The sequence below is a fragment of the Cotesia typhae genome, unplaced genomic scaffold (genome assembly GCF_013202065.1).
Source record: "Cotesia typhae breed Kobodo isofemale line unplaced genomic scaffold, CoteBio_Ctyphae scaffold_13, whole genome shotgun sequence".
In the NCBI taxonomy this organism is placed as follows: Eukaryota; Metazoa; Arthropoda; class Insecta; order Hymenoptera; family Braconidae; genus Cotesia; species Cotesia typhae.
The window spans coordinates 12,118,651-12,134,162 of record NW_027423774.1 but is presented as its reverse complement, the minus strand read 5'-3'; the positions used below and the strand labels follow the sequence as shown (position 1 = coordinate 12,134,162).

General features: G+C 32.7%; 2 protein-coding genes across 2 annotated transcripts in view; both read left to right on the top strand.

Annotated features, from left to right (window-relative positions):
• LOC141535113 (uncharacterized) overlaps positions 1-15,512 on the top strand; it is a 224,404-nt gene that overhangs the window by 60,639 nt on the left and 148,253 nt on the right. The gene's annotated exons all lie outside the window — the stretch shown is intronic.
• LOC141535115 (uncharacterized) lies at positions 12,779-15,267 on the top strand. Its single transcript, XM_074254908.1, has 2 exons — positions 12,779-12,913; positions 12,991-15,267. Exon 2 carries the CDS (start codon positions 13,912-13,914, stop codon positions 15,265-15,267), a length of 1,356 nt encoding a protein of 451 aa, XP_074111009.1. The 5' UTR covers positions 12,779-12,913; positions 12,991-13,911.

Here is a 15,512-nt window from a genome sequence, read left to right as displayed (position 1 = left end):
CGGACAAAGTTCTGGCGAAAACGTTCTCCACGACGGCGCCAAACGAGAGGACGTCGATCGTTGCCATACAGATTAAAACGAGACTCATCAGTGAATAAAACATTTGTCCATTCCCTCAAGTTCCAATTTCGATGATCGTAAGCATACGCTAAACGAGCTCGACGATGTCTTGCTGTCAACAGGGGTACACGATTAGGATGTCGTGCGTGTAACCCAGTTTCACGGAGACGGTTGATGATTGTTCGAGAGCAAATGTTTCGCACTTGATGCCGTCGTCGCTGTTGCTGTTGTTGTTGCTGTTGTCTGCGATTGGGGAAGTTTCGAGCGACAATATTCGCATTGACGAAAGGTTGTCGTCGAACTTCTCTAACAATTGTTCGATCATCGCGGGCATTAGTGACTCGATGGCGACCTTGTCCGGGGCGACGATGATATTGATTCGTCTCTTGGTATCTGGTATAAGCTCGAGATACGACAGATTGACTTACACCCATCCGGATAGCAACTGCATATTGAGTGTAACCTTCGTCGATAAGAGTCACTAACCGAGCGACTTCCACCTCTGATAAATGTCGTCTAACCATGATTAAGAATCAAAAGTCAGAAATTTTCAATTTTGACCAAAAAATTAAAAAAAATTTTTTTTAGCGCAGAGGGATTAGTTTTGAAAAAACTGTTGAATGAAGCGATTTGCTAAGGATTCACAAAAAGAAAAGAAAAAAAAACTCCGAAAAGCGTATGAAAAAATCGAAATTCGATTGGGGGTATTAACTTTTTTATTAATTTAATTAAAAGGAGATCAGTAGAATCAAGGAATGCAGCGGTGGAAAGGTGATAAAAATCATTGGGCGATGGTTTTTTGAGTTTCCTTAACTTGTTAAAAAAATTTTTTTGAAAATTTTTTTGAAAATTTTTTTTTGAAAATTTTTTTTTGAATTTTTTTTTTTGAAAATTTAAGCACTTTTGGAACGAAAATGTGGAAAAAGCTCGAAAAAACCATATTTTTCTCATTTTTAAAAATTATGAGCTTTTCAGAGCAAAAAACGTGATCCTTTAATTTTTTCAAAAATTCGATCAAGTGAAACAAAAGAACGGCTGGCTGGATTAATTTGATTCTTTGTAGGGTTTTTGTGGACATATTGATCTGTTAAAGGCACACTTAACATTAGTGGTTTCCTCAATATTTTCGATCCAGCGCTTGATTTTCCAAAAAACCACTAAAAGCCCTTTTTTTGTTGCATTTTCAAATTCATGTGACGGAAAGAAAAAAATTTTTTTCGAAAAAGCAATGGACAGTCGTTAAGGGGAATTCATTCAAGTTCTTGAAACTCACCTTTAACTTTCTGTGCGATCATTGGTTGCTGAGATATCGATAATCAAAGACAAAAAGATCCTTTTCCATTTGAAGACCGATATCTCAGCGAGGAGTGGACGTATCAGGGTGTTTAAATAAAGAAATTAAAGCTAAATGAACAAAGTATCCGATCCTTATGGTGGTTAAGCTAAAAAAATTTTTTCCACGCCCGTAGACCAAAAAAAAAAACTAAAAAAATTTTGAGAATTTTTTTGTTGCTGGTTTTTCTACGATTACTCAGAAACCGCGGAGGCTACAAAATTTTGAAGTTCTAATCCAAAAACTAGACACTTGGAGCTACAATTTCCTTTTTTTTTATTTCCTGTACGACCATTTCTCTCAAAGTTACGGCCTGTTGAAAACTACCGAAAAATTTGGAATTTTTTTTTGATCCCTTAATTTTTTCCAGTAGTGTATTATATTATATTTTTATATTTAATTAATTATATTCATATTAATCATATTAGTAATTATATAAATTATACTAAGATTAATAATTATATAAATTATATTAATATAATCTTCAATTAATTATTTTTTTATTATTCATGAAGGAATTAATATGGAAAAATTTATTAATAAAATTTATATTTGCAAATCTTTAGTCATATATTGCAATAATTAACTAAGATTTGAGTTCATGAGTATATTGAAGCCACACTCAAAATTTTTTTTCTTTTTCTTGTGCATTTTAATATCATATTTTTTTAAATATTTCAGTTCCCAACAATCATCACAGGGATCACAAAATATTATTATTGAAACTGGACGCCACCTTGATCAGTTAAACATAAGGCATACTATCAATGTTGTGTAAGACTTTATTAATCGAATAGTACCAGACTATTTTAATTTTTATCTTAGATTTTATTATTATTAACATATTTATATTTTTTTTCAGAGTAAACAATAGTAAAAGAGAACGTCAAAAACAATACAGGGAGCGGAACAGAGACAAATTGCACCATCGTGAAGCGGAAAGAAGAAAGCGTATACAATCTTCACAAAGCATTATCGGACAAAGCATTACCTCTTCAAACTCAAATATAATGGAAGTAAATAATAAAGAACCAGTAACTGCTATTTCATCTATTCTTCAAAATAAAAGATACCGTCAAAAATGATACAGGGAAAAGAACAGAGAAAAATTGAGTCAACGTGAAGCGGAAAGAAGGAGACGTCTACAGAATACAGAAAGTATTATAGAATTACATACTTCTCCAAATATAGGAAATAGAGAAATAATTACAGAACCAATAATCATAATAGATGAAGTAAGTACAAATTCTCGAAATTTAACTGGTTTGGGAGAAATGGAGCATGAAGTGTTTGACATATCTCAGCAAAATTTAAGTAACCTATCAAGCGCAAATATTGCGGCAATTCCGAATAACTACAGTCAATTTAGATACCATAAAACAGCTCATGGATATTTCATCGATAACTTTCAAAATAATGAATTTGGACATGCTTATTCAATTTGTGATCGACTTTGGTTTGAAAAAGATTTAAAGAAACCATCTACATCTGGAAATATAATTAATACAATAGCCAATGTGCAAAATGTGGATTCCCTTAAAATTTGCTCTACTTGTAAATCAGCATTAGATAAAGAAAAGATTCCTAACTTGTCAGTTTATAATGGATTTCATTACCCAAAAATACCACAGCATTTACCAAAAATCGATTTCATCACTGAAAGGCTCATTTCTCCACGAATTCCTTTTATGCAAATAAGAAGATTAAGACACGTTCAAGGACAATTCGGTATATACGGACAAATTATCAATGTTCCTGTTGTTGTTGATACAATGGTACGATCACTTCCAAGAAATGTCAATGATGAACATTGCATTTATGTACATATTAAAAAAAAAATGATTCATAAAAGTAGTTTTGTGCATGGCTTAATTAACATCGGATCAATTAAAAAATGGTTATACTCTTTGATTACTATATCTTTATATCAGCATTACAAAATAACAGTTGATAAATCATTTTTTAATCAAGAAACACCACTAATTACACAACAGAACATAGATGAATTTAGCGAAAATATTGATCTTGAAGAAAGCCTTACTGCTCAACAACAAACTTTGGTATGGAATGAGGAAAAATATTTGCGATTAGCGCCAGGGCAACAGAATATTCCACAGAGTTTATTATTCGACGAGCATGCCGAAGAGCTATCATTTCCTACTATTTACATGGGACACTTTAGAAAATTCAGAGATACAGTCAACGTTACGCCTTTTACGATGGCATCTAGTGAATTGCTTCGTAAGGATTATCGAGCAGTCGATCCTTATCACTTGTTATATATGCCTGTAAAAATTATGAGACTGCGAGTTCGTGACTGTTTAACGATCGCGTTTAAACATGTTGGTACAGATAGCAATATAACCAAGGAACAAGTTCAATCTGATGACTATATTCATAACTCCATGGAGTCAAATCTAGCTTTCTTACGTTCAATACCAAATTCAGTTTGGTACTGGTCTTCAAGGAAAAAAGATTTATTTGCAATGATGCGGCAGCTAGGGAAGCCAACTGCATTCATGACACTAAGCGCAAATGAAATAGGGTGGCCGGATTTATTAACATTACTGTATTAATTAGCTGAAGGAAAAGAAGATGTGCAAAATTTCATCGTACCAGAACTCAATTTTATCCAAAAAAGTTCATTAATTAACAACGATGCTGTAACATGTGCTATTTATTTTAACAAGCTAGTTAATGTTATAATGACGATTTTACAATCAAAGAAGATCAGTCCTTTTGGTAAATTTAGAGTCATAAACTACTTTCTGAGGATTGAATTTCAACATCGTGGAAGTCCACACGCTTTTATAAGGAAGTCTATATCCTTTTATGGCTTGATAATGCTCCCACACACAGTAAAAAATTTTGCGTCATTTTTAACACAAAAATATGTGTCAAAAAAAATTTAACATAAATTTTGTGTCATTTTAACGTAAATGTTTTATGTTAAAAAAAATAACACATTTTTGTGTTAAATGTTACATAAACTTATGTCAAAATAATCCATGGTTCATCCGAAGATTTTTGACGCTTGTAAGTGTCGAATATTTACACAATAAAATATTAAGAAGTGATCTCTCTAGATTGACGTAATGATAATGCTTAACCTCAATTATTTTCAATAAAAAATATTCAAGTTATCAAATATGTGGAACTATTGTATCAATAAAGGGATTAATTGATAATTCGTTGAAATAAACATTATAGCAACAGGACATTTTTTTACGGTTTTATTATAAAATAGTAAAATAATTATTTACATGAAATAATCAATTAAAATAACCAATTCTTTTTCGTAAGTTTCATAATTTTTCTAAATAGATATCTGCCAATTTCAATATCATCTAAACAATATTGTAAAATAATTATATTAATTAAAAAACTGTTTTATATTTTGAAGAAAGTAAACGTTAAACAAAAAATATAAAGGCTTTGGAGGTTAATTATTTTTATTAAAAACATTTCACACTAAATTAAATTGACATTTACGGTTGATACACTTTCCACCAATAAAACATTAAATTTAACAATCACTTGAATATTTTTAAAATATACTTTTAACAAAAATAAAAATTTTGTAAAACAAAATTTTTTTTATGTTTGTATGAGAGATGTGGAATGTACAAGATGGCGGCGTTTATTTCGCCTAAAAAAGTAGAGAGCAGTTTCTGACACATGTTTATGTAAAATCAACACAACTTAAATGTTGATTTTATAATGACAGTTTTGAAATGTTACTTTTTTATAAGATTTTATAAGATTTCTAACACTTTTTTTGTGTTAGAAAAAATGCGAACTAATAACACAATTGTATTATGTTAAATTGACATAAAAAAGTGTTAGATATTTGACGCGGAGAATTTTTGACGCAATGACGGAAAATTTTTTACTGTGCAGGTACTCTTGGAAAAGAGCAAAAAAAAGCAATAGAAATGATTGATAGTTTAGACTCAGTATCAACTTCAGAAGCATCCGGAAATATAAAATTACTTACCCATAAGCATACTTTCACGTGCTACAAAAAAATAAGATCTACTTCAGTGCAAAAGTGCCGATTTGAAGCACCATTCATGCCTTGTAAATCCACAATGATTTTAATACCGATGGAAAAAACTGATCCACTTTACAAAAAACATTTGATAAGATATAATGAAATCAGAATTAACTTAGAAAGTAATGATTATGACAGTATTGATGATTATTATGAAAGTAATAATATCAGATCAGACAAAGAATACACAGATATTCTAAGATCTGGTATTAATAGGCCAAAAATATTCTATAAGCGACATCCATCCGAAAAATGGCACAATACTTTCAATCCGTTTGTTTTTAATGTATTAAAATCTACGTGGTTGAATATGTAAATAAGACCAACAGAGGTATTAGTAATTTGCAACGTAAGATAATAGAAGTCATAAATGAGAATCCCGAATTTGATATTGTTGAAATAACTCGTAAAATGAGTGTTGACATGCTAAATACCATTGAGATGAGTAGTCAAGAAGCTGCTTGGTATCTTCTACGGTTACCAATGTCTAAATCATCAATAGCAATTCAGTATATTAATACTTGTTGGTCTATTGAACGACAGAAGATTAAAAAAACACAAAAACAAATAGATGAACTGGATGACGAATCTACTGATATTTGGAAGGACGATTGGCATGATAAGTATCAGAAACGGCCAGAAGAACTGGAAGCTATTTCGTTAGCTCAGTTTGTTTCCAAATATACAAAAAACAATAAGGGGGAATACGTTAAAAAAAAACAGCCTCGAATTATTCGTTATAGAAATTATGACATGACTCAGGATTACAACGAGTACAGAAGAGAAATGATTACCTTACATATACCATTTAGAAATGAAGATACAGAAATATTAGCAGATATGAAATTCACAACTATATATGTGAACACGAGAATGAAATTTTAGAAAAAAGAAAAGAATTTGAGTCAAATATTGATATTCAGAAGACAATTGATATATGCCGACAGTTATGTCATGAAGATGAGCCAATAGATGACGAATCAGAAAGTCGAGACTTGGCTACAAGATTTCCAGAACCAAACCCTTTCGAAGAATTGTACAGAAATCCGGATGCTGCTGTTAATGAAGATTTACATATAGCTTCTCGTAAAAGACGAGAAAACATCATGAGTAATGATCGTTTTTGCGAGCTTATGAGAAGTGCTAATGAAAAGCAAAAAGATTTGCTTTTACACGTCATTCATCACAATTTATCAGCGGAAAAGTCACCTTTACAATTATTTTTTACTGGGCTAGCTGGATGTGGAAAAACCTTTGTAATAAAATTGATAATGGAAATCTATAACAGATTTTCTGAAAATGATGGGTTCTGCAATTCATATATTACGTGTGCTTCGACTGGTAAAGCTGCAGTAGCTATTGATGGAACTACTATTCATACTGCATTGAAAATATCGTTATCAAAACTAATTCCGTTATCTATAGAAAGAGCACAATAATATCGATGCTTATTTAAATATGTCAAAGTTTTAATAATCGACGAAATCAGTATGATTGGTGCCGAGCTCTTGAACCAAATAAACGCAAGACTAAAGCAAATAACCGGAAATTTTGATGAAAATTTTGGTGGACTAGACATTATTTTTATTGGAGATTTGCGGCAACTACCTCCAGTCCGAGCAACTCCAATCTATAAGCAGTCAAAACAACGGATGGTTGGACCCTTACTTTGGCGAGGATTAAAATTCTACGAATTAACTCAAATAATGCGTCAAAATAACGAAATGTTTGCTTCTATTCTCACAAAAATTGGTAGTGGTATAATTTTAAATGATAATGAATTGGCCGTTATCGAGTCCAGATTTTTACGAAGGAAGACGTCTCACAGCGGTGTCCAAGTGGTGTACGATTATTCCATGATAATGCATCGGCTAACGCATACAACATGCAAGCTCTACAAACTGAAAATAAAATAGATTCAATTGCAATAGACGTAATTTCTGGCTGTACTAATCATGAGCAGGAAGCGAATATGAGACAAAATTACACAATATGTCAGTGATTGATACAGGAGGGTTGCCATACGAAATTATTTTTGTTATTGGCAAACCTTACATTATTACAACTAACATAGACGTGGTAGACGGATTAGCGAATGGCGCCGTTGGAAACCTTATTCATATCGAACAAAACAAAGAAAATCAAGTTACTCGCATATGGCTAGTTTTTCCAGATAAAAACACTGGTACAGTGGCTAGAAGAAACGCCGCTGCCTTTGTTGCAGAACATAATATCGATAAACGTGCTATGCCTATTGTGCGTCGAACTTCAACAATATCACTTAATAATAATAAAACTATTGTGGGAAAAAGAAATCATTTTCCATTGATATCAGGATGTGCTATGACTATTCATAAGTCTCAAGGAGGTACTTATGACGAGGTGGTGTATGAGTATAGTAAAAGTCATAGTATTCCATTACTTTACGTAGCTTTAACACGAGTAACAAGTGCTGAAGGGTTGTTTATATGTAACAGAACAGATGATTTAAGATTTTATCATGGAAGGAGAGTTGATCCATCAGTTTCAAGCTTACAGCACGAATTTGAAAGATTATCTTTAAACAGCCTTACTACATTGCAAGGATTGATCACTGATTTTATGAACTCTAGAAATAAATTAACCATATACACTTTAAACTGTCAAAGTCTCAGAAAACATGCTGCTGATTTACAAGATTCTATTTGCAGAAATAGTAACTTTTTGTTACTAACTGAAACATGGTGTCCTGCAGATGAAGCAGTTGACTTATGTAACTTTCATTGTATTGCAAAATTTAAACGACAAAATGTTAGAGCCGCTGGAGTGGCCATTTACAAAAACAACACTTCACATGTTACTACACTCAACATGGATCTAGCAGTTCAAAATGCTACAGAAGTTCATGTTTCCCAAACATCTATTGGTGATATGTGTGCTTCACATGTTAAACTAGAAGACGGAAGTGAATTAATTATGATTGTAGTATACATTTCACCTAATAACAAAATGGATCATATAATTTCATTTTTACATGAAAGGTTATTTCCTTATAGTCAAAGAGGTTCAATAATTTTTAAAAGGAATAAACATAAACTACCATTAATTTTAGCTGGAGATTTTAATGTAAATTTTGCAAGAGCTGAATCAATGCCATTAATGACATTTCTTCAAAAAGAATTTCAATTGCAAATCAACAACAATCCAAGATAATCTACTACCAAATATGGAACAACAATAGATGCTGTATTTGTGAGATATCTTGATGATGTTTCATCCAATACTTTTGTAACGTACTTTAGTTATCATCGACCAATCGTCACAGTAATACCGGCAGAGGAAACATCGAATATAACTATTACTGAAGTCACAGATGAAAATATTTAAATTGTGGCCACTTGATATTAATATCAAATTTTTATATCACATGTAAATAAATGTTTATTAAATAAAGTTACCATTTTCTGTAAGAAATTCGTAATACTTCATTTTTTCATTAGGCTATATTTAATTCCTGTAATAATATTATCTTTTATGCATATTACTTGTACACACACGATGTTTCACATCTGCCAGGCGTCCCATGACGGCTCACATTTTTTTATTTTTGTATTCAATACCCCCGTTTTCAATAATTGAATTAATTTCTTTTACAAAATCGGAAAAAAATTCGGGAAAAAAAGTTGGTTTAGATTCTCCTTTGTAAATACCCGTAATTTCTGACTTATTGTACTCTAAGTTTACGACGCGAAATTGAATGGGCCACAATTGTATTTCAGTATTTAATTCAGCTCCATCAGTACTGAAATCTATAACCAATTCAGAAGGAATTGATTCAACGGGTACACGACTTAATAATGTCTGTAGCATTACTCCTAATCCCAAGTGTATATATTCTCCCGGGGCAGTTTTTTTAACTTCAATTTTATCACGCGGAGTTTTTAATAGTGATCGACTATCTTTAGGTAAAAATTGTAATTGTGGGTGAAGCCGCAAAACATTTAATAGTGCATTGCTTTGAATTTGACTGATTTTATAGTTGACTATACATTTAGCAAGATTAGATTTTAGTGTTTCTGATATAGCTGGAATTTTAATCGAGGTCTTTGTTTTTATTAACTTATTAATTGTTTCTAAATTATTATTATTTTGTGGAATTTCAGAATTTTCGTTATTACTATCCACATTATTTATTTCTACATGAATAATATTGTTATCTGAAGAGTTCGAATTTTTGGAAGGATTAATGTAATTAATATTTGTTGAATTTACGCCTGAAGCTAAGCATTTTGATTCATTCAAGACAGGAATATTAAATTGTCTAGTTTTATCGATATCGTCGATTCTGTCATCATTATTAATATAATTGTTAGGGAATTGTAAAGAAGTTGAAGCTGACTGTAAATTATCATTATTTAAAATGTCATTGATCGTTTCACGTGCTGGAGAGCATTTGCTATTATTAAATAAGTTTTCAGATGTACTATTCAAAGAATCATATTTTATGTTATTTAAAGTAACCGGAATTGAATCAACTTTAGAAATATTGTTTAAACTACTTTCATCACGGCTACATTTCGAGTCTAACTTATTGTAATGTAATTTCCTTATTTTTTGCTTCCGATCCTCTGACAATAAGTCCCATGATTTTCGAGAACCTGGGCGAAAATTAGAATTCAATTTCAGTGGATCCATCAGTAGAATATTTGTAATTTGCAAATTTGAAAAAAAAAAAAATTAAAATCTATTTATTATTATTTTTATTTTATATTTGATTTTTGTTTTATTTCTATTCACTTTGTTTAACTTTTTCTTTAATTAGTGCACAAAATTTAAAAAATACAGGTTAGGTCATACTGAAATCGGAATCCAAATATTAATTAACAATTTCTTTTCTTTCTTTAAATTAAAGTTAAATTATTACATGTAAAATACTTAATTTTCACAAATTTTTAAACTTACTTTATATTTTTTTAAAGTTGAAAACACGTAGATTTTTTATTTTATAACTAAAATGATTATTTTCTTTTTTCACTAATAACAATAATACACGTGCGGTGAACAACACAAAAATGTGGGCCAAAAAAAGAAGTAGGCAAGTTAATAACTTTATTCCTTGAAGGTAAGCAGAATATAAAAAAAATATTAATATTATTATAACTTATTGATGATTTAATAGTGCACTTTAGATACAATCAATGAAAATTGCGTTAGCCGAATTAGAGAATGCTTCCGCTAACAAATAGCACGTTTTATTCGTGCAGTTACTTGCGAGCACACATGTGCGCGCCTGTTATTTCAGGTACGTGTGTATAGCTAACAATGACAAATGATTGCAGCATTCATTGTATATATATGTAATAGTAAATTTTACAAATAGTATACATATGTAATTCAAGCTAAAACATCACGATCATTTATTGCCAAATAAAACATTATCGCAAAAAAAAATTTGTTTCTTCAAAAAGTTGGACATCAACTTTATGCAATTGTAGTTGTTATTGAAAAGTGCAAGAGTCTTGTTCGTATTTTACTATGTCTAACCAGGTAATTTTTTTCAATGTGATAAGTAATTGTGATTACATTTTTAATAATAATGTAACTGCTTAAATTTTATGGAAAAAATATCTTCCATAGTAGTTTCGATAGTTCTGTGACAAATAAAAAATGCATGCATATCTATGTAATGATTAACCCTTCAGTGCCCAAATAGCAAGAATTTTAATTACGCAACAACATCTAAACTATAATATGTCGTAGCAGTGCAAGTGAGACACTAAAAAAATAGCTGGGTACTGCAGGATTAAACATTTTATCTACTACACTAACGAAGTGCTTATCAAAATAAATAATTTAATAGAGTTAATAAAAGTACATGTACATTCATTGATCGACAATTTTATTGAAAATCATTTGTTGAATGTAAAAGTTTCGACAAATTATTTGACACCTGTCAATGTTGTCGTCTATTAAAATAAAATGAATCGTATCAAACTATATTTATAAGAACTCATGCTTGAAACGTTTGTATTTCTGTCATTTTTTATTATATTTGATTTTGGTTTGTCTTTCTCACAAAAATCATTTCTACAAATTTTATTACTTTCAGCTTGACTAAATACAAATTTTATTACTTTCAGGTTGATTAAATACACCCAATTTTTTTTTAAATGTACACTGATAAGAAATCATTATGACTGCCAACAGAAAAAATCTTTCCTTACACTTAAAGAAAAAAGTATTTTGTAACAAAAAAAACGTTGTTGGGACAAATAATTATTATATAAAAATTATTTTTTTGGAAACTAAAAATGCCTTTTATTGTCATATATTTTTTTTTAATTTATTCGAAATAATTTGAATGCAGTCAACTTTTTTGTCAGTGTAGAAATATTATACCATTATCTTTAACTATGTCTATCAAATACTGGAAACGAGATCTGAGCATTCTGCTGTACATTTTTTTTTCTACTATGCGGGGCATGTGTGCAGCTACTTATACTATAATAAGTACTGACATTGATAATATAATTTATTGTTAATTTGATCTTTACAGTAACAGAAAAATTACGGTCATCGATTCCATAATGGCACTGTCAACATTAATATTTTTTCATTTGGCAACCACTTGTTAAAGATTGCTGGCACTGTTATCGTACTGATCACAAGCAGCGGAATTCATCAACTTTTTATATCATCGGAAGGCTTAGGAAATCCATTTTTTTAATATTTTTTTAAAATCAAGTTACAACTGAATCGTCTGCAATTGCATACATCCATTGCATTAATAGATTTAAGAAGTATAATATTATTTCGTCTAAGTAAAAAGATACTGAATATTTACTGAATTATTTGCCATTAATATAACTTAATTATACTATTTGGATAACCAAGTCCAATCTAATAACCAGTAATATTTTCAAATAACTAATATTTCATATTCTTTAAACAGAAAGACAGTTTGTCACGCCCAGTTACGCCTGACCTTAGTCGTGAGGTTTTGTCGACATTGGGAGTTCGATCTCAACAACCCGCTCAATCGTTAAAACCGATTGTAACCGGAGCTAAGAAGCCAGTAGTAATTCAAACCAAAGAGGGGCCGGAAATCCTAACTTCATTGAAAACTCTTATAAACTCTGTTCAGTTGTTGGATAGCAAAGTGTCGTAAGTACAATTGTTCCTAAAGATTTCATACAGCCAACAGAAGTAATTGCTCTGTTTAACAATAATTAGATTAGAACAGTTAATATGCATGTATTTAATTTAATTTCACTATTATTTTTTTTATAAAATTATATGCTTTGCTTTTTGACTACAATGACTAATACGATTATATTACTTTTTTCTACAGTAATTTAGAAACATTAGTAAAAAACATTCGAAGTTCGACTTCGTGCGAGTTTGAAGCACCGGAGTTTTTGCCACTTAAAACCCACGAAGACATCATGAAGTATGATTCGGCTTCTGACGAAGAAAGACAGAAGATGGTTAGTATGTTCAGAAATTTTTGTTATTTACGTCAGACACACAGACACACTCACTCTCTCTCTCTCTGTTGAAAAAGGCCAAAATCATCAATTGGCATCAAAAATCGCACGGACCATGACTAGAGAGCTAGTCATGGTACTAACAAAAGCACGGACCATAACGAGAGAGCTAGTGGAAAATTATTCTATTCATAGTGGGAAATCATTCTAAATTGTTATTGGGCCGCTACCTTCGAAACCCCCACTCAGTCCATCGGAGCTAGCGAGCCAATGTATTCACATAATCCAATCCCCTCTCAAATCACCAGACTGTTTAAAAGAGGAAGCGAGGAGACCTACTGACACAGTCCACTTCTAACCATTGAGCCAAGAAGAAGAAGAAGAAGAAGAAGAAGAAGAAGAAGAAGAAGAAGAAGAAGAAGAAGCCAATCAAGAATCTACAGTAAGCGAGCAAGGCTTACAGCTACTGTGCAGTATATTTGGATCTCAAGCGAGCAAGGCTTGTATATCCACGACTAACCCATTCGGAACATCTCGGATCATCTCGACTACATCAAACGCTGACTAGTATCGTTAAATCAATTTTTTTGAGAACTAAACTTTCAACAGTTCTTATCAGAACTAATCAATTCTCACTCCCATTTTTTAGAGTGAGAATAAGTCTTCTCAAGACTACTCAAGGCTCTTAGTCAAGAGCGTGTGACTAACAAGTCATCTCAAGACTACTACGTAGTCTGGATTATAACGGTCTTTTTCAAGACCAACAAAGAATTACAATCGTAAGAAACCTACCCAAGTTTGAGAGAAGGTGCCGGTATTATAACCGACCATTTTTATGGTCCCTCGAGCCGGATCTTCTCTCGGCTTGGGTAGTACTAAGTGACATCTCCAGACTTATCTCTGAGAGTGCACAATATTGTTTGAGATTGAGTTTCACTACTTTGCGCATTGCGGAGCACTAAGTGCTGCGGGAAGTCTTGTCACTCAAATCCTCAAAGATGTCAGCACTTCAGGCTAGATTGTCGCTGCAGCAGTCAAAGTACGCGTTCATCATGTCTCTGCAGAAGGAAGTTCAGGCCGAAACTCATCAATCTTTCAACATTCACGTGGCCAAAGCAAAGCTGTTGATGCTCAAGACCAACTGGGAAAAGTTTGAGGCAGAGCACGAAAAGATCATCATGTCTAAAGTCGAGATCCCACCAGACGATCCTTACATCAAAAACAACGCATACGAAACTGCTATGCAGTGCGTTGTTAGTATTCAAGCAGCCCTGGAAGAAAGAATCTCAGAGCTAGAAACAGCTAACCCACCAAGTGGATCCAGCCTAGCTAATGTAAGTCTAATTGGAGGTACAGCAGTCAGACCATCATCATTGCCTAAGATTCCAATTCCCCCATTTTCCGGTAACTTCGGAGATTGGAGAGCCTTCTCAGATTTGTTCATCTCACTGATAGGGGAAAACACAGCCATCTCAAATGCGGAGAAATTTGTTCATCTCCGAAATAGCCTCTCTGGAAATGCTGCAAGTCTCATCTCTAACATCAAGATCTCCGCCGATTCTTTTCAAGTAGCTTGGGACATGCTCGTCAAGAGGTATGAAAACAAAAGACTTCTCATCGCAGCCCAACTGGATAAGCTTCTGCGCTTGAAGACGCCAGGAGTTAGGTCATCAGCCACTCTCAATGCCCTTCTCAACGTTGTTTCTGAGTCGACTAACTCTCTAAAAGCCCTTGGACTTCCAGTTGACCAATGGGATTCAATAATAGTACATCTCATGACACACCATCTAGACCCCAAGACTCGTGAAGATTGGGAAATGCACCTTGGGTCAGTAACAGAGTATCCATCTCTAGAACAACTAACTGGTTTTCTAACTGGTGCTGCTAGAGCTCTGGAAAGCATCGAAGAGCAATCCAAGACAGCTTTTAAGAAAACAAAACCAGACACACGGCCATCTCAACGATCAAGAGTACATCACGTCATCTCTGAGCAACCTGGAACGTCATCTCAACCAGAAATCAAGCCATGGGTAAAGGACTTAAATAACACCTGCAAGTACTGTGGCAAGAATCATTATCTTGCCTTCTGTCCAGACTTCTCAACAAAGTCAGATGCTGAGAAGCTTCAATTTATGAAAACCGAACGGTTGTGCTACAACTGCCTCGGTAGACACAACTTGTATAAGTGCAGCAACACCCTGACTTGCAAACTCTGTAAAGAACGCCATCATACATTGTTGCACGGCTTGTTTGCAAAACCCAAGGAAAAGCCAACATCTCTTACAGCCTTCTCTGAAAAGTTATCATCGTTGTCTCAACATTCTCAGACAGAAGACAAGCCAACTCCACAATAACGATGGCAGCCGTCATCTCGAAACCCACGCAGTCATCTCAAGCCAGGAAGACATCTCAGATCAAGCGCATCTCAAACTGATACGAACATCACCAAATATAAAAGGTCATCTCAAAAGGTTACCATCAACAAGTCATCTCAAACAATTGAAATATTCAAGTCATCTCAGCTAGAGCAATTACCTACTCAGGCAAATAAGTCATCTCAACCAAAGCAATTGCCTGCTCAGGCAAATGCAATAGCCTT

Coding starts and splice junctions, on each gene's coding strand:
- LOC141535115 (XM_074254908.1), top strand. CDS start 13,912: ATGTCAGCACTTCAGGCTAGATTGTCGCTGCAGCAGTCAAAGTACGCG.